Source organism: Lepidochelys kempii, chromosome 3 (assembly GCF_965140265.1).
Source record: "Lepidochelys kempii isolate rLepKem1 chromosome 3, rLepKem1.hap2, whole genome shotgun sequence".
NCBI lineage: Eukaryota > Metazoa > Chordata > Testudines > Cheloniidae > Lepidochelys > Lepidochelys kempii.
Window position 1 is genome coordinate 55,252,417 of NC_133258.1, and position 20,342 is coordinate 55,272,758.

The 20,342-nt window shown below is 40.0% G+C and overlaps 1 protein-coding gene across 1 annotated transcript in view; it reads left to right on the forward strand.

Annotated features, from left to right (window-relative positions):
- The window catches only part of COL19A1 (collagen type XIX alpha 1 chain), a 337,043-nt gene that overhangs the window by 46,727 nt on the left and 269,974 nt on the right, over positions 1-20,342 (forward strand). The window contains exons 8-10 of the mRNA XM_073336362.1: positions 1,365-1,490; positions 2,014-2,076; positions 15,712-15,765. Of these exons, the coding sequence (XP_073192463.1) occupies positions 1,365-1,490; positions 2,014-2,076; positions 15,712-15,765 (243 nt within the window). The remainder of the gene's footprint in view (positions 1-1,364; positions 1,491-2,013; positions 2,077-15,711; positions 15,766-20,342) is intronic.

Consider the following 20,342-nt stretch of genomic DNA (forward strand, 5'->3'; position numbering starts at 1 on the left):
AGATACAAGCTATGTGGGCTTGAAGTCACTGGGATTACTCATTTGCTTGAAGCTGAGCATTTGAATAAGTGCTTTGCTGAACCAGGCCCATATTTTTTAAATAGTTGTACCTGAGTTGTGCATGCAAAATGTGCACTAGGATACAACTAAACACAAATTTGAAGAGAAGAAGAAGCTGTGATCCTGCAGTCATGGAATTTCACCCAGAATATATCTCTTGTGCAGAATTTTGCTTCATAATATAAGCTTTTCTTTTAAAACAATGCATTTTAAACAGGCTATGAAACAACTAATAATTTTTAGTTATGTATGGAAAAGGTCACACTAAATTTATGTTTGCAGTATTGTATCCATGATGGTCCCATGATATTAGAGAGCCAAGGTGGTGAGGTAACATATTTTATTGGACCAACTTCTGTTGGTGAGAGAGACAAGTTTTTGAGCTACACTGAGCTCTTCTTCAGGTCCTTCTTTAGCCACCTTGTCATATTGAATTTATAGCATCCTTAAAGTACAGTTCCACTACGCAGATAAAAGAAGATTTGTATTCTAGTATATCTTATTCCACAGACAGATGACAAAGCTTCCTGTGCTGAAGATGTAAAATGAATGGCCTAAACATTGTTACGTTATTATAATCATCATAAATGTAGTTGTTTTAAAGTAACTATTGTAAGCAATTTTATATTTTCTGATTTTTATAAGCCTTTCTTAGCAACCATAATGGCTAAAAATGCATTGTTTTAAAAGAAAAGCTTATATTATGAAGCAAAATTCTGCACAAGAGATATATTCTGGGTGAAATTCCATGACTGCAGGATCACAGAGACCCTGGTTATGTCTTCATTAGAATATGCCAGTTTCTATTCACCTGACTTTCAGCATACCTAACGAGTAGCCTCAGTTCAGATGGTTTCCAGACATTTGAGCATTGGCTTCAGTTTGGGGGGTTTCTGAATGGTAAACCCAGCAATTTACATTACAAAAGTGACAACCTCCCCCCTTGCCCATGAGCTCCCCTCTTAATTTTAATCATTTCCTGGGGTGACCAGGTGGCTCAGTAGCCTTTTATTCCCCTCTTCCATTTTCAGGGAAACTAGGTTCCTCACACTGTGACAGGAGAGATCGTGGATTTCCTAACATTGTATTACACCTAGAGTGACTTCTGTTTTATTTATAAAACAGGCATATTTGCGTAGGTTTGGTTTCAGTGCAGAAGGATCACACATCTGTAGTCTTCATTTTACTGGTACTGTGTGCAGTAACCTGAGACAAAAAAGGCTGAATAGGAACAATGTTTGGATTTTTACTTGTCAGTTACCAGCAGTGGACTCAATCCAGAATAATCATTATTTCTATTTTAGTGCCCACTGGAGGACAGTTTCATTACTACTTCTTCGTCACCAGTGACTGTTCATGTCAGCAAAATGCATGCTCTTCCAGTAGGACAGCAGGAGTCTAAAGACCAATGCCTCTGCTTTCCAAACAAAGTATGAGAGTCTTCTTCTACACTTATATCCTTTATCTTGCATGCTTTGCAGATTCTCAAGCTGTTATTTAATGCACCATGCTGTTTAATTGATACAGGTGTAGAAATTCTGAATTTCTTTGGAGGTGTGGAAATGGTTTATTTCTGTGGTGGTGCACCTAGCCTTATATTTAGAGGTTAAGATAAAATAAATGTAAATTAAATTAAAAGTTAATGTTTGTTAGCTTTACAAGATTAAATGTCTTGAATACACAAAACAAATGGACTGTTGTTGGATCATCTTCAGAAGCAGCATCAGAAATGAAAACTATTCTTTCACAATTATATTTTAACCTAGATTTGCGTATGTGAGAGTTCACTATTTCCTGGAATCTTATCTTTTTAGTGTCAAATGGCAGCACTGTATCATTGTCCCAGTGTTAGTGCCATATTTGTCTTGACCGATTTGTATTGTTAAAGTTTCTGTGGTAGAAAAAGGAAAAATATCACATATTTCTGTTATCTGAAAACTCATTTTTAAACAGGGTGAAGCAGGATTGCCAGGAGTAGCTGGTTTGCCAGGTCAGAAAGGAGATAAAGGAGAAAAGGTAAGATGCCAATCCCCTATGACACCTGCCAAGGCTTTACCTCTGTTTCTTCCTTCTTTCTGTAACAAGACAGCTTATACAGCTTTTTTTTTTTGAGAAATCCTTTTATACATCTATTAAATATATTAATATAAAGATTAAATTAATTATATTATAATAAAACAGAATGGTACCCATCCCGTGGTCCTTCCATTTTCCTTGTGCTTTTCCTTTTTCCTTACTACCACTGTTCTGGACCCTGCAGGAAGACAGACAAGAGACCCAGAATGTGGTTTCACTAGGCCAGTGCTTTAAGTAATATCTGTGTAGTCTTTTATTTTATTTAACGTTAATTATGCTATAGTGGGTTCAGCTCCGGTGGCTTCAGTCTCAAGCTCAGTAGAATTATGTTTGTTCTAGATTTAGACCTCACAGGAACACATGAAACCACAGAAAGAAAAGGAGTACTTGTGGCACCTTAGAGACTAACAAATTTATTTGAGCATAAGCTTTAGTAAGCTACAGCTTACTTCATCGGATGCATGCAGTGGAAAATACAGTGGGGAGATTTATATACATAGAGAACATGAAACAATGGGTGTTACCATACACACTGTAACAAGAGTGATCACTTAAGGTGAGCTATTACCAGCAGGAGAGCCGGGGGGAGATGGGGGTGGGGACGGGGACACTTTGTGTAGTGATAATCAAGGTGGGCCATTTCCAGTAGTTAACAAGAACATCTGAGGAACAATGGAGGGTCGGGGGGGGGGGGGAATAAACTTGGGGAAATTGTTTTACTTTGTGTAATGACCCATCCACTCCCAGTCTCTATTCAAGCCTAAGTTAATTGTATCCAGTTTGCAAATTAATTCCAATTCAGCAGTCTCTCAGAGTCTGTTTTTGAAGTTTTTTTATTGAAGAATTGCAACTTTTAGGTCTGTAATCGAGTGACCGAGGAGATTGAAGTGGTCTCCAACTGGTTTTTGAATGTTATAATTCTTGACCTCTGATTTGTGTCCATTTATTCTTTTACGTAGAGACTGTCCAGTTTACCAATGTACATGGCAGAAGGGCATTGCTGGCACATGATGGCATATATCACATTGGTAGATGTGCAGGTGAACGAACCTCTGATAGTGTAGCTGATGTGATTAGGCCCTATGATGGTGTCCCCTGAATAGATATGTGGACACAGTTGGCAACGGGCTTTGTTGCAAGAATAGGTTCCTGGGTTAGTGGTTCTGTTGTGTGGTGTGTGGTTGCTGGTGAGTATTTGCTTCAGGTTGGGGGGCTGTCTGTAAGCAAGGACTGGCCTGTCTCCCAAGATCTGTGAGAGTGATGGGTCGTCCTTCAGGATAGGTTGTAGATCCTTGATGATGCGTTGGAGAGGTTTTTAGTTGGGGGCTGAAGGTGATGGCTAGTGGTGTTCTGTTGTTTTCTTTGTTGGGCCTGTCCTGTAGTAGTGACTTCTGGGTACTCTTCTGGCTCTGTCAATCTGTTTCTTCACTTCAGCAGGTGGGTATTGTAGTTGTAACCATAGTTGAAACCGTAGGCAAGTAACACATAAAAGTATAAGAACAAGGTCCATTATATTTTAGCAGTTTTATTAAACTTGCCAGCTTTGTTGCCAACAAAGTTATAAATGTTACAGCAGGTATAATTCCTAAATATAATCATATATCAGTTATAACTACAGACATACTCATATCCTTCTAAGTGGTGTTAGAGTCTGACGGCCCTCTTATGGATTGATCATCAATTCAGGGATGGTCCCTGCTGGAGGTTTCCCATAGGAAGCTCAATTTTCCCACTCTGGGCATCCTTTTTTATAATGTGATTTTGTCTATAACCATTCTGGGCATGTACATGGAAGTGTCAACCCTCTTTTTTTGATTGGTAGCCGAAAGATTAAATTTTAAATTATAAAATGTAAAAGCAAATCTTGTCTCCAAGGTCTAAACGAGCTAAGCTAAAATCTTGCAGGCCTCAGCATTTTATCTTGTGTTATTTATATCGAATACATAATTCCTCTTAATACTAATTAATCTTATACTTCTATAATTCTGTAAATTAACTCTACTTTTCCTCTACTTAATATACTATAAATATAGATAATGTAACATTAATTAATTATAACATTACACAATAAATGGATAATAAACTAATATTATTGGCTGTATGTGGTAACTGTCTGGCAATAACTCATCCAGTGCAGGTCATCTTTCCTTTGTAATCCATACTACCTGGATCACCATGCCATAGCCCTCAGTCCCCACATACACCTCTGAAGGGGGAGCTGTTTCAATGGCCGTGGCTCCTATCCCTACATTCCCTCTCTACATTGGATTCAGAGGTGTTTGATCTGTAACATTCTGCCTGTTGGAAGGACCCCCACTCTCTTGGCTGTTGCCACTGTGACGGGTTGGATCACAGAAACCCCTTTGAGAATGCCACCTTGATGTGCCGAGACTACCTCTGAGCCTGTTTTCCCTGCCAGCTTGGGACTTCAGAACCTTGCCTTGTTTGAGCCAGACACGCTTGCTGCAAACACAGATCCAAGTCTGAACCACATCCCACACAAGCTGCAGGCTTAACTGAAAACAGCTTAAGAAGTGCTCCTGTCTCCAGCACTCAGATACCCAATCCCTAATGGGGTCCAAACCTGAAATAAATCCGTTTTACCCTGTATAAAGCTTATACGGGGAAAACTCATAAATTGATCGCCCTCTATAATACTGATAGAGAGATATCCACAGCTGTTTGCCCTCCCTCCCCAGGTATTCATACATACTCTGGGTTAATTAATAAGTAAAACATGATTTTATTAAATACAAAAAGTAGGATTTAAGTGGTTCCAAATAATAACAGACAGAACAAAGTGAATTATCAAGCAAAATAAAATAAAATACGCAAGTCTATGCCTAATACAGCAGGAAACTAAATGCAGATAAATCTCATCCTTAGAGATGTTCCAATTAGCTTCTTTGACAGACTAGCCTCCTTCTAGTCTGGGTCCAGCAATCACTCACACCCCTGTAGTTACTCTCCTTCATTCCAGTTTCTTTCAGGCATCTCCTTGGGGTGGAGAGGCTATCTCTTGAGCCAGCTGAAGACAAAATGGAGGGTTTTCCCAGGGGCATATATAGTCTCTCTTGTGGGTGGAAACCCCTCTCTCCTCCCATTTAGAATCCAGCCACAAAATGGAGTTTTGGAGTCACATGGGCAAATCACATGTCCATGCATGACTCAGTTTTCTACAGGACATTCCTAGGAAACCTCAGATGTGCATTGGCATCTATCAAGGTCAGTTGTTAACCAAGTACTCCCAATTACTTGAATAACCATTTCACACTATGTTGACCAAATCTGCCTTAGGTGCTTTCTACTGCAAACACTTTAAATACAAGCATAGAGCCAACGCTCATAACTTCACATATAAAAATGATACATGCATACGAATAGGATGAATACATGTAGAAGAACATAACCTTTCCAAGGATATGTTACATGGCATATCTAGCATAAAACATATTCCAGTTATGTCATATTTACACTCATAAGCATATTTCTATAAAGCATTATGGGGTGCACCATCACAGCCACTTCCTCAGTCTTGCACCCAAGCATGGTCTGCCAGGGCTTGATGCCCAGATTTCATCACAGAGGGTAGGGTTGCTTTGCCAGCCCCATAATGTGTGGGCAGTAGCCAGAAAACTCATAACCCCATTCTAGTCTGCTGCCTACCAGCTGTCTGCAGTGGAGCATACACCGCCAGCTGCTTTCCAGGGTAGATGAAAGCCAACAATTTGCAGCTTTCAGGTACAGAATTTAAGTTAGTCCTGGAGAATATTTTTAACTGCTCTCAAAACTTTTCAACCAAGTAACATAAGTATTCCGCAAGTAGCAAAAGTCAGAAGTCAAAGGGTATTTGCCTGAAGTTTAATACATTTAGATATAATTTCTCAAATAGTGGTTTTCCACTTTCTGCTGAGCTGAAAACTTTACCTTATTTCCTGTTCTGGAAACAGCTTCCACATCCTTAGCATGGTGTGCGGCTACTCAGAATCTTACTTAGGCATGTGCTGATTACATTGTATTTTGGATCAGGTGATATAAACAGCCGAATACATCATCTGTGTGTAATAATCCTTAAGAAAAATAATGTCCCTGGTAGTAGCTTGAACAATGATATATTTAGCGAACATGCATCCTGTGTTCCTCGCTTTATTGGAATATTACTAAGTTACTGTAAAATATTCTTTGTTTTTATTTACTTATCCATTTGAAGTGAATTTAGACCTCATGAAAGGTGCTAGACTGACATCCCTGGAGAATTAAGTATTTTATTATGGCAATAAGCTGCTCCAAGGTGTACATTCATAGGCTATTGGTATATGCCTTAGGTATATTGCAGCCACAAAGGCAGAGTGCCTTCAGACATCAAAGTGCCTATTGATGCACATCCTGGAATGGTTTATGGCTATTAGAGTATGATTCATTAATTTACATTTTAATTAAAAGAAAAAAAGTGTCTTTCCACTAGGAAAAATACATTGAAGCAGGATAAGAGAAATTACTAAAGAAAAGAACTCTCAGAAGACAGGAGTAGTTTAAAATGGCCCTTTTCTCTCTCCACCTGCTCTCCTGGCCTTCATCCCCTTCTTCTTCCCTTCCTCTCCTATTAAATTCCTAATAAACAGAATTGACAGCCTTAAATCACCTCCCAATTTAGGCACCTCAGGCCTCCTGAAGCTAGAGAAGTAACGGGGCAATGTTTAAGGTGAAGTTTAATTTTAGGGATATGAAGTGTTTGAGGCTCCCAATTAAGTTTCTTAGGAATTTGGGAGGGGGCAAGAGGAGGCAAACACAGGAGATCAGAGGTGGAGTGGGCATGTTAAAAACTTTTGCTGCTTTTTCAGCCAATACCCATAATGTGATAAATGATGTGGAAGAGAAGTAGAACATAACCAAAGAAAAAAATCTTTCCTCTTACGTACTTTCTCTTTTATCCAAAATATGGTGAGAAATAGTCTCTTTCCTTTGATGAGGTTTCAGCTCTGCACCATTAAAAGTGGATCCATCATGAAAAAGATTTAACCAGCCATTAGAACTTGGCTGGGGAAAATTGGAATTCTCAGCCATTATGATCTGGCATTCTCATACGCACGGCTCTGGCAATAGCATCATTGCAAGGTTCTCCACATTACTCTGCCAGTGTGCCTCTCTTCTCCTCTGGGAAGGGGGAGGGAGGGAAATGGGACTGCTTAGAGGGGGATGATATTAATTAATTCAGCAAGTGGATTTAGTTCCTGTCTTTTGTCTTGAGATTGACCGCAAGGTTACTACTTAGTGCAGTTATGACTGGTGTGTTTTGTGATGTGGAGGTCTGTCCACTAGGCACTGGACTCAGATCACAAACTCATTGAATTTAATAGCCATCAGATACTAACTATATTTAGATAAACCTTCCCCTGTTCAGATTCAAACCAGTGACCCAGAAGGAATTGTTCTTTTCAGTTAGGTCCACGAAAATATATATTTGGTTCACTGTGTCTAACCTGCAGTGTTAAGTCTCCAGACATTTACATTTTTCATCTGTTTTAAGTAGTAGCCTTAAAGTTTTCATTCTGCCTGAAAAAGGAAAGAAAATTCTTCATGTAAAAAACCATAGCCACATACATACAGACATCCTGGTTGATAGCAGTCATTGAACCTGGGAACTTCAGAACTGAAAAGAGGACTTTCTGCTTGAGCTGAGAGCTCCTTTGGTAGTGTGAATGTGGTAAGTTGTAGTTGCTCAGGCAATCTATTACAGGGAGACATTGTTGTGTGTTCTAGACCAGTGTATTGCAGTTACAAAATGAGAGCTTCACAAAGCGCATATTTCCTTTTTTCAGCATCTTGCTCCCATATATGCACTTAGAGGTCATGTGTCAGCATATACCCACTAACTCTAGAGAACATGTGGTCTCTGTCTGGCTCCTTTTTTAGCCTAAGCTCCCCTGACTCCTGCTAAAGCTTTTATATTTATCGTGTTCTAAAACCCTCAGGATGATTCCCTTCATATCTGATGTTCATTGCACTAATTAGTGGTGGGCAACTCTCAAAAGGCTTGGAGACTCAATTTAGATATAGATCCAGAAGTCTGGACTCCTGTTAGAAATATGAGTTTCTTGGGTGTGCAAAATTAGACTGGATTTCTTATGGGCACAACTTTCTTTTTAACTTTCTAGTATTTCTTTCTTCTAATTAGACCACAAATTCAGTGAGAATGGCTTTTAAGGTAGCTGGACGTTTCTGTATCTGGTGCCAGTTGGAACATAGACGTGTAAAGGTGCAAATGTGAAAACTTAATCAAACCTAAAAAAAAAAGCTGGATTTAGGTTGGGTTTGAGTGCTGACAAAGGTTCACGGGAGGGTAAATTTTCATTTTATCTGGACCAGTGTGTCCATTCCTACTGAGGACAAATGCAGAAACGTAATGTGACACTTAGAAATATTTATGTGCACTAGGCCAAATTATGTCCACACTTCCACCCATTCACTGCATTTGCATGTCTCTTGCTAACAAAACCATGGCCTAATGTGTGACATAATCAGTTGGTACTTTCTTTCTCATATCAGATTCAGTTCTTGAAACTGATTGTAGATATAGTTTTCTAACTTAAGAATTAACATTTCATATTGTCATGTAAATACATTTTACATGACTTCAATCCTGAACTTGCAAATATGTATCTTTGACCAAAATAAGTTTTTAATAACATATCTTAGGGCTTTAGAGATGAAATGAATTGAATTTGTCAGCTTAAAGACAAGTTGCTCTTGTCATTCTTTTTAACACATTTTGCTTTAGGTCAGTTTTGCTATATGTGATCCTACAATTGTAATGCATGATAAAAGAAAAAAGGGACCATCTTTTGTGTTCAGTACTAGCTTATAATTTCTAGTTTTACAATAGGTGCACCACGTAATAGCTGCATGAGATGAAGATTTAAAAGGTCAATTGCCTTAGAGGCATTCTGAATAGTTAATGTAATGAGATGATCAAAAAACAGTGCTGCAGGTAGTGTCAGATGTTCAAAATTGCTTCCACTTCAGACTGGGAAATGGTTAGCATCATAAGAAGGGAATATGTTCCTGTCCACACAATCATTATTTAAAACTTGGTTTTGTTTTAGGAGGAATCTTGCAGGAAAATTGAGAGGAACATTTTATTATGTTGATCTGGTAAACTTCCACTCTGTCTGCTTATGACTTGACAGAAGTGGTGAGCATTGTCAAAAATATAGCAACCCTCCTATTATCTGTAACATATGTCAAGACTCTGAAGAGTCTGCTATTTATTAAATATTTTACTTGGTAAACACCTTGAATTCTGTTGCAAAGAATTGTCATTATGTTGCCATTCACAGTGAATATTAATGATAGGTTTAAATTCAGTTTTTAATCACAGGTCATTGTGCTATTTCAAAATTTAATTATACTGAATGGATTTCATGACCCATAACATTGACCAGATCTTTTCTATGTTCAGTTTATGAAACTGTTACCATCTTTAGTGCATTTAAGTATCGTTGCTCAGTGGTTGGATGGATGAGCTGACAGTTTATTTCCCTGTGGTTGTTTTAGTGTTCCTTCAAGGTCTGCATTGCTAACTTTGTATGTGGAAAATCAGGGTATTATCATCTTGTACAAATCTGAGACAAATGGTCCTTTACTCTCTTGCAGCCGTGAACATCTTTTCACCCCTTTCTCCTTGTTTTCCTATATTCCTCCTTCTCTAGCGATCCCATGGCATAATAGCCCGTCTTTTTGGCTAAATTCACTCTGGAACCATTATCAGTACCATTCCAGAACTGTCCAGAGGGTTTTTATTTTATTTTTTAAAATTAGTAGCACAAGGTTCTCTACTCTCACAAGGCTACGGTAACACTCCTACCTGCAGGGCCGTAGAACTGAGCAGTTTTGAATGACAAGTGTGAAATATTTGTATTGTACCTTTTATCCCTTTCAAACTGACCCTGGTTTCAAAGTTTGGGATGTATCCATAAACCTGAAGGATTATGTTTGTACCAAGGGGAAGTCTGTGAGACCTTCTCAGACATCTTCACCTTCCCTAGAAACCGTTGTCTAATTAGAGTCATTGGAGCAGGGGGATGGGATCCTGGTTTTCCACTTTCCCAGCCGGTGCCTCAACCACCAGCTACAGAGTCATTTTCTCTCTTTTTCTCTCTGGCCCAGTGACTCTTGAAGTATACTGAGGGAGCCCCACATCAGACTATCCCATAACTCAGTGATTAGAGCACCCTGCTGAGAGGTGGGAGACCCCTGTTCAAATCCTTTCTCCACTCAAATTAGAGGGGATAAATGAATCTGGGTCTCCCACATTCCAGGTGGGTGCTGTGACTACTGGGTTAAAGGTTATAAGGTGGGTGGCAGCACCACCACTATCTCCAGCCACTGTTTTGTGTGGAGGGAGGCAGGTGCTTAACTTGTCCTCATAAGAAATTACTTAGGCACCGAAGCCACCTGACTCCAAGAGAGGGGTTCCTGGTTGTGGATTGCTAGCAGAGATAGGTGCTTCCCTGAAACCTGGATTTAGAAATCTAAGTCCCTGAGGGGGAGGGTGAAGGACACACCCCTCTCCTCAGCATCTCCCATTGGCTATTTTAGGCAGCTCTCCACCTAGCTTGCTGGCTTTTCTGAATCACATTCTGAGGTGTCTATAAGTCCCTTTGTGGATCTGGGCCTTAGTGGCCTGGGCTTAGTGTGTCCCTTTCCTGCTACCTATGAAGGAGTCAATTGTGTCCTGGCCTCTCTCCAATACCTTTGGTGTGTATTGGAGATTGGCCATTCCTGATGGTCCCTTTAATAAGATAAAAAGTAGGGAAAGAGGCAACCAGGAACCACCCCTCAGAGTATGAGGGAGAAAGGCTGCCTGTCTCCAGGAGAGGTGCGAGGTCACTTGAGCCTAACGCTTAAGGGGTATTATTTGCTCTCAACTCAAAACACCAAGGATTTCACAGTAATTGGAAGAATGGGCTGGTAATAGAAAGGACTACAATGTAAGGGAGAGAGATGGGATTCCTGTGGTTGTCAGAGTGTATTCAACTGTGGTATAACTTCCAGACAACATAAATAGATGGGTTTGCTTCCAATCTTTGTGAATAAAACATTTGGGTTCAGTTCACCATAACCTATAGGCTCACACAGCTCAGGTTTTGAACTCAGATTTTCTTTTACAACTAGACCACCAGACTAATCAGATTATATTAATTAGTTATATTTCATAGTGCATGAACATTTGTTACCGTGCAGTGTAGTTACATTGTAATTACAGTATGGTTCTAATTTTTGATACCTGTAATCAGCAATAATCCTTATAATCAGATTCTTAACTCAAGTACCCAACTACCTTTTCTGCCTTTGAAAATCTTCCCCACATTACTTATTAGCAGCCCTTTAGTTTCGTACTTAATACGTGGTTTTTTTAGAACCCTGCCTTTAAATCCAAGTCTTAACCCTGAGCCAGCAAATGATGGGTGTCTGGTGTAAGCAGTCTGTTTTGTCTGAGTATTTTGGAAAGCTCAGAATTAACCACTTTGCCTGATTAAAAATTGCTGCTGTTAGTTTCTCTCTGTCATTGATTTTAATTCTGTTCTATTATTGCAATCATTTGTTGTTGTTAATTTATTTGTTTATATTTATAAAGCACACATCCAGTATTCAGTGTATTGCTAGCATGCTCTGGGACAAGGAAGACTGGTCAAGCAGATGGAGCATAGGGCTGGGAGTCAGTGAACCTGTTTTTTCCTCTGATTCTGTGCCTCAGTCTCCCTACCTGTAATCTTGAGATAGTGATGCATGCTCACCTTTGTAAACTACTTTGAGACCTATGAATGAAAAGCAAAGCATGGTGGTTGTTATAGAATAACAGCAGATAAAATAATAATGTACATAGAATCATAGAAGGTTAGGGTTGGAAAAGACCTCAGGAGGTCATCTAGTCCAGCCACCTGCTCAAAGCAGGACATACGCCAACTAAATCATCCCAGCCAGGGCTTTGTCAAGGCGGGCCTTAAAAACCTCTAAGGATGCAGATTCCACCACCTCCCTAGGTAACCCATTCCAGTGGTTCACCACCCTCCTTGTGAAATAGTTTTTCCTAATATCCAACCTAGACCTCCCCCACTGAAACTTGAGACCATTGCTCCTTGTTCTGTCATCTGCCACTACTGAGAACAGCCATCCTCTTTGGAACCCCACTTCAGTAGTTGAAAGCTGCTATCAAATTCCCCATCACTCTTCTCTTCTGCAGACTAAATAATCCCATTTCCCTCAGCCTCTCCTCATAAGTAATGTGCCCCACCCCCTAATCATTTTTGTTGCCCTCCATTGGACTCTCTCCAATTTGTCCACATCCTGTCTGTAGTGGGGGGCCCAAAACTGTACGCAATACTCCAGGTGTGGCTTGACCAGTGCCAAATACAGGGGAATAATCATCTCCCTTGATTTGCTGGCAATGCTCCTGCTAATGCAGCCCAATATTCTGTTAGCCTTCTTGGCAACAAGGGCACACTGTTGACTTATATCCAGCTTCTTGTCCACGGTAATCCCCAGGTCCTTTTCTGAAGAACTGCTGCTTAGCTAGTCGGTCCCCAGCCTATAGCGGTGCATAGGATTCTTCTGTCCTAAGTGCAGGACTCTGCATTTGTCCTTGTTGAACTTCATCAGATTTCTTTTGGCCCAATCCTCCAATTAGTCTAGGTCACTCTGGACCCTATCCCTACCCTCCAGTGTATCTAATGCTTCCCCCAGCTTAGTGTCATCCGCGAACTTGCTGAGGATGCAATCCATCCCATCATCCAGATCATTAATGAAGCTGTTAAACAAAACTGGCCCTAGGACCGACCCTTTGGGCACTCCGCTTGATACCGGCTGCCAGCTAGGCATTGAGCCATTGATCACTACTTGTTGAGTCTGACGGTCGAGCCAGCTTTCTATCCACCTTATAGTCCATTCGTCCATTCATAGCCCTACTGATTCTTTTTTCTGCTATTTACTCTATCCTGATGTCTGTATGAAAGCTCAGTCGTTCTTATATAGGGAGTATAATCTGTATGCTTTACACTTTGCTTATTAAAATCACAATTATATGATGCAGGAATAACTTCATAATCCAATTTGCTATGGAATATAGTTGTCTTAAGGTCTTCAGGAGGAAAGTCTATCTACTGTTATGAAACAGCTGTGTAAATTTAGCATGGTTGACTAGTTCGTAAGTCACTCACACTTAGAGCTCTTTTTTACATAAGTAGCATATAGAACTATGAATTTATAGCATATAATATGTAAAAATATTCTGCTGAATATAAAACGGTTCTGGTCTCTCTTAGTTGAAAGTGGCATAGGAAGCAAAGTATGATCTAACATTCATTCTGTGGGTGATTAGGCAAGGAAACAGGAGTCATTTCTGCTGTTCACCCTCTCATAGTGCCGGTGGCTGTTTGTCAGTCACAAACTAAAGATTTTATTCTGCAGTTGGGATTGAACTAACTTAACATAACTATATTCAAGACAATTTCAATATGAAAAAAAATGAAAAAAAACCTAATCATTGCTTCAATTCACTGGATTTGAATTTTGCATGGAATGCAGCTGCATAAACATGTGTAACTCATTTTGCTTGATTTGCTGATCCCCACTCACATGCCATTAAGTAAGAGTTGCCAGCTGGCTTGTGCAGGTGCAGTCATTTCCGTGGGGTTTCTGTGAATGGATGTTGTGGCAAGAGAGGAAGAGATAAAGACAAAGGCAAGGGTTATACGCAAGAGAGTTGTATCATTTCAAAGTTCAGGTAGTAGTCACCTGAAGAAATTGCCTGCTTTTAGAAACTGATAACCAGAAAACATGATCTTCAGACTCTAGATTTTTTTCTTTTCTTTACTTGGTGTCTAATTCTGTAAACTTTTCCTCCCACTGAGTAGCACTTATATGAGTAATGCCATTGAAATCAGTGGGATTACTGTCATATGTGCTATTGACTGAAAAGGGGCTGCAGAATTGAGCTGTTGACTGCTATCTAAAAGAGAAACTTTCTTCCTAGGAGTAAAAGAACTTTGCATTTGTGATTATTAGAGTATCTAATAATCAATCAGTGTTTTTGTTATCTTCCCTTATTTTAATTTCAAAACTTCAGATTCTCATACTTGAAATTACTAAGGAAAATTTAGGTGTTTTTTTCACTTTTTTTAAAAAAACAATGGTCCAGATTCTCAGTTATTATAAATTGCCATAGGAGCACTGACGTTAGTGAGGTTATGCCAATTTACACCATCTGAGGATTAGTCCTATAAATCTTTCAGCAAATCCCCAACAGATTTTATACTTGTTTTTAAATATTGGGAGTAGATGAATTCAACATTAAAGGATTTCAACATTAAAGCACGAGATGTGGCTATTCCAATTTAGTGAGAACTTCTTTTGCCCCTGACTATTAGCATCTTAAAAAAGAAGAAATACTAACTGCACATGTGAGCTACTGGCAGTAGAAATATTAGCTGCATGTAGCATATATGTAGATACTGGGGTAAATCCTGCAATGAATGGGAGTTTTGTTTTAGGACAGTAGGATTTTGGTCCCTATATTTTTGAAACCTTCTATAAAATGAGAAAATTAATTACTTACGAGGAGAGGCTGAGGGAACTGGGCTTGTTTAGTCTGCAGAAGAGAAGAGTGAAGGGGGGATTTGATAGCAGCCTTCAACTACCTGAAGGGGCGTTCAAAAGAGGATGAAGCTCGGCTGTTCTCAGTGGTGACAGATGACAGAACAAGGAATAATGGTCTCAAGTTGCTATGGGGGAGGTCTAGGTTGAATATTAGGAAACACTGTTTCACTAGGAGGGTGGTGAAGCACTGGAATAGGTTACTTAGGGAGGTGGTGGAATCTGCATCCTTAGAGATTTTAAGGCCCAGCTTGACAAAGCCCTGGCTGGGATGATTTAGTTGGTGTTGGTCCTGCTTTGAGCAGGGGGTTGGACTAGATGACCTCCTGAGGTCTCTTTCAACCCTAATCTTCTATGATTCTGTGATTGAAACACACTTTCCTTTTCTCCGGTATATCCTAATGAGGACTGAAGGTATTAGATACTGATATTTGTATATACATAACCCTGCCACAGAAACACAGAGAAATCTTGCTCTCCTGCATCTGTAATGTAGAAAAATATAAATCCCACCTTTTTCATTATAATGCAAGTTATGACAGAAGTGCCCACCAAAGGTACAAGTTTAATACCACAATGAGTCGTTCCACTGAAATCAATGGGAGTGCTTGGGGTAGCAAAGTTAAGCATGTGTATGAGTAGTTACCAGGCCTTAATTCTGAATTGCTTTTCTTTTCTCTTTTTTTTTTTAAGTGAGGATTTTAATATTATGCCATAAGGTTTTTTTCCCAAGTTTACATAGCTCATATTTTCACTAAAGAATGCTCTCACAATGAGAGCCCCTTTTGTGATATTTTGTAAAGCTTGGTAGAAAACAAAACTATATACATGGGAAATAAATCAATCTGTTAATAACATGTTGCTTTGGTAACAAGGCAAACTTAGAAATCTTCAAAATCTCTAAATATGCAATTTATCTTTTAGGGTGAAGTGGGTGTTAAAGGAGAAGATGGTGCTTCTGGGCTTCCTGGGAAAAAGGTATGTGTGACACTGCACCCCATATTCTTCATAGAGATATTACAATATGATTATGGCATAACTATGAAGTATTTTTGCAAGATGGGTCATGTAAGATATCATTGAAACGGTTATGATTTATTGAATATGATTATCTTACGTCTATGCATGTATAATTTTTGTATCTGAAGTTAGGAATATTGACTATGTATATGTGTTACAAATGTGCTTAGACATGGGGAACACCCACTAGACAAAAGACTCTGTCTCGATGGCTGGGAAGCACCCATTTAAGTTAATAAGCCATTAGGAAGAACAATAGGCCTTAGAAGAAGCTTATTTCACACTGCGGGGGAAAGGGAGGCCTCCCTGAGGACGCTAAAAACAGCATCTGAGTTATGGCTGCTGTGACATTACAGGCACATGTGACCTGGTCACCTGGTGCTAGACTCCATCTTGGGATACCAGTGTTTTCCCAGTGACTGGCGTGGGAATCAAGCTTTGAGACAAAGGGTTCCTGCCATATGCAAAAGCTGTTTAAGGCAGGGGAGTGACATCATTGTGGTTCTTCACTGACTCCCTACCCAAGAAGATTCCTGGAAACACCTGAGGAACATAAAACTGAACTGGGGGGGAAGTGCTCGACCCAGGCTAAAGGGCTTTTTAGCCTGTGAATGAAACACCTGAGGATTCCAAGCTGTAAATTAGTGCAGCTTGCTTCTTAAGAATCTGCCAGCCTGTTTATCACTCAGGGTGAGAATTTGCTAATTCATATCCTACCTATCTAGTATGTTAAACTCTGTTTGTGGTTTTGTTTATTTACTAGGTAATCTGCTTTGATCTGTTTGCTATCATTTATAATCATGTAATATCTGTCCTTTTCTAGTTAATAAACTTATTTTATGTTTTACTCCAAACCAGTGTGCATTTGACGAGGGTGTCTGGGGAAAATCTCAGCTTGGTTCCAACGAGTAACTACCTGGTCCTCTTCACATTGAGGGAGAGGTGGACCAGGTTTTAAACCCATATACTGGCCAGATTTGACCAGGGCAGGACCGTACTGCTCTGGGGTCCTAGGCTGAGATGCTGGTGATTAGAAATAAATCAGAAATATATTTGAAAATTAAGTTTAATTACAATTTGAATTTTGGATCCTTCTACTGAAAGCTACATTTTAAAATAGAACAATATAATAGGGGACTGGATGGCTCTGAGGATTGTTTTTGGAATAAAGAGCTTTCACCTCCAGGTTATCAATTTAATTCCAACACAATTTGGAAGTGACTGAGTGTTGCTACGAGAATAATGGTGCAGCAGTGCCACTATAGTTAAGGTTGCATTACCACCTCTATCTTCTGAACTCAACATGCTTAGAACTCAACTCAGATTTTTCTGAAATTTGGTGTGCCTCAGGAGTGAGTCATACGAGCAAGATCTGGAGATCAGGCTATTCTTGTGATGTCAATCAAAATGGTGTCAATCGGTCGGTTTTTTTTTTTAATCCAAGGTAGTGCATGGCATGCATTAAGTCTTTGGGGGTTCCAAATTGTGAATGGTATTTAAGAATATATTTGCTTCTTTGCCTGCAGAGATGTGCAGTCTGGGAGGATTTCCATGTGCATGCACCAGTAAAGAAAATAATTGTCAGAAGGTTTCTCTGCAGCCACTTCCCATGTGTAAATTACTAAAAATATCACAGAATCTCAGGGTTGGAAGGGACCTCAGGAGGTCATCTAGTCCAACCCCCTGCTCAAAGCAGGACCAATCCCCAACTAAATCATCCCAGCCAGGGCTTTGTCAAGCCTGACCTTAAAACCTTCTAAGGAAGGAGATTCCACCACCTCCCTAGGTAACGCATTCCAGTGTTTCACCACCCTCCTAGTGAAAATTTTTCCTAATATCCCCTAGACCTCCCCCACTGAAACTTGAGACCATTGCTCCTTGTTCTGTCATCTGCCACTACTGAGAACAGCCATCCTCTTTGGAACCCCACTTCAGTAGTTGAAAGCAGCTATCAAATCCCCCCTCATTCTTCTCTTCTTCAGACTAAACAATCCCAGTTCCCTCAGCCTCTCCTCATAAGTAATGTGTTCCAGTCCCCTCATCATTTTTGTTGCCCTCCGCTGACCTCTTTCCAATTTTTCCACATCCTTCTTGTAGTGTGGGGCCCAAAATTGGACACAGTACTCCAGATGTGGCCTCACCAATGTCGAATAGAGGGGAACAATCACATCCCTCGATCTGCTGGCAATGCCCCTACTTATACATCCCAAAATGCCATTGGCCTTCTTGGCAACAAAGGCACCCTGTTGACTCATATCCAGCTTCTCGTCCACTGTAACCCCTAGGTCCTTTTCTGCAGAACTGCTGCCTAGCTATTCGGTCCCTAGTCTGTAGCAGTGTATGGGATTCTTCCGTCCTAAGTGCAGGACTCTGCACTTGTCCTTGTTGAACCTCATCAGATTTCTTTTGGCCCAATCCTCTAATTTGTCTAGGTCTCTCTGTATCCTATCCCTACCCTCCAGCGTATCTACCTCTCCTCCCAGTTTAGTGTCATCAGCAAACTTGCTGAGGGTGCAATCCACTCCATCCTCCAGATCATTAATGAAGATATTGAACAAAACCTGCCCGAGGACTGACCCTTGGGGCACTCCGCTTGATACCGGCTGCCAACTAGACATGGAGGCATTGATCACTACCGGTTGAGCCCAACAGTCTAGCCAGCTTTCTATCCACTTTATCATCCATTCATCCAGCCCATACTACTTTAACTTGCTGGCAAGAATACTGTGGGAGACCGTGTCAAAAGCTTTGCTAAAGTCAAGGAACAACACATCCACTGCTTTCCCCTCACCCACAGAGCCAGTTATCTCATCATATAAGGCAATTAGATTAGTCAGGCATGACTTGCCCTTGGTGAATCCATTCTGACTGTTCCTGATCACTTTCCTCTCCTCTAAGTGCTTCAGAATTGATTCCTTGAGGACCTGCTCAATGATTTTTCCAGGGACTGAGGTGCGGCTGACTATGCATAGTAGAAAGTCAGCAATGACATTCAAAATAAAAATGGAAATGTTGTACATACCTGGCTCTTTCTCTGACTTTACATTTGTCTTTAGAAGTGTAGCTTTTTCTAAAATTTTGTCTACGTAAATTTTTACAATTTAGATTCTTCAGGGGGGGAATTGTAAATATCATCTTGTATTAGGATAAGCTCTGTTTAATTCCCATAATAAAACATCTCCTGTGGTTTCCATAATAAAAAAAGGTACAAACTCAATTTTTCTAAGTAATTTTCCTAAATTATCAGATGAAGTTTTTCCTTCGCTAACACGAGTGCTGTAATTGCATTTAGTATTCTGTCTTTGGTATCCAGGGTTAATGTTGATTGTTTAGGTCCTTGCTCGGTTTACTGCAGCTTTATTGTCTCCCCAAAGTGCGGTCTGCTTACACTTGGCAATTTGAAATATCAGAAATTTCAAGCTTTCCTGAGCATTGTAGTCCTTTTTCATTTCAGAACAAATTAGAGATGAATTGTCAGAATATTAAATTAAAAATGAACTAAAATTAAATCTGAAACTGCTAGGTTAAGGCATGTCAAGAACTGTTTTTAAAAAATTAACAACCAACCTATGCAGGGTATAAATTGCCTGAGGTACTGTGATGCTTTGGGGGGGTTCATCCAAACAAGTAAGGGGTTATGTCACCACCTGCCCTGTAGCCTTAAATGCTTCTATACAGTGCAGCTTAGAGCCCTGGCACCAGCAGCCTGCTTACAGCACCATGACTTCACCCTGGCTTCCATCAGCCTGGCTATTCCTTGTGACACCAATAGCCTTCGACTTCCCAGTCTCCCCAAAACCATCTCTTCTGCAGTGCTTAGTCCCTCACAAAACCTTGTCAAGTTTTCTGCTTCTTTAAAGAGACAGTACCTAGCCACCAGCCTGTTAGTTTGGCTGAGAATTTTACTCTTCAGTTTGAAACACTGCACTGAGATGGTTGTGTAATAAAACAAGATTAAGTTTATTAACAAAGAACTTCTATTTAGCTGATACAGAGTAGAAGGAATTGGGATAGAAATGGTTACAAACAAACAAAAATAAAAATGTTTCTAACACTAAAACCTGAACTTAACAAACTTTTGTTGGGAGTAGTTTTCTCACCACAGTTGTTCTTCAAAGCATGGCTGCCCAGTCCTTAGTCAGGATACAACACAGAGCCTAAAGCACTTGGTTTCATTGTCTCCTCAGGTGAAGGATGCCAAAATGGCTCTCTCTCTCTCTCTCTGCTTATATCCTCACAATTTCTTTTGTCAAGGCAGGAAGCCCTCCTAGGGACTCAGCTTGCTGTGCAACCTGGGAGTTGAGCCTACGTTAATTTTTGCAGTTTCCTCTACGCCACTATGATAGTTAAGTGGCTATCTCCCCCACGAGCTAGTCTGATGGCTCTGTTTGCTATTTATATAAATATACTTCTGTTGTCTCTCTTTGCTCAGTATACATTGGAGACACATTCAAGCAGAAAGAACCACATTCCTTTGTCTAGGGCAGGGTGCCTTATGCCCTACCTCACAAAAACATTTTAAGAGCATATTTCCA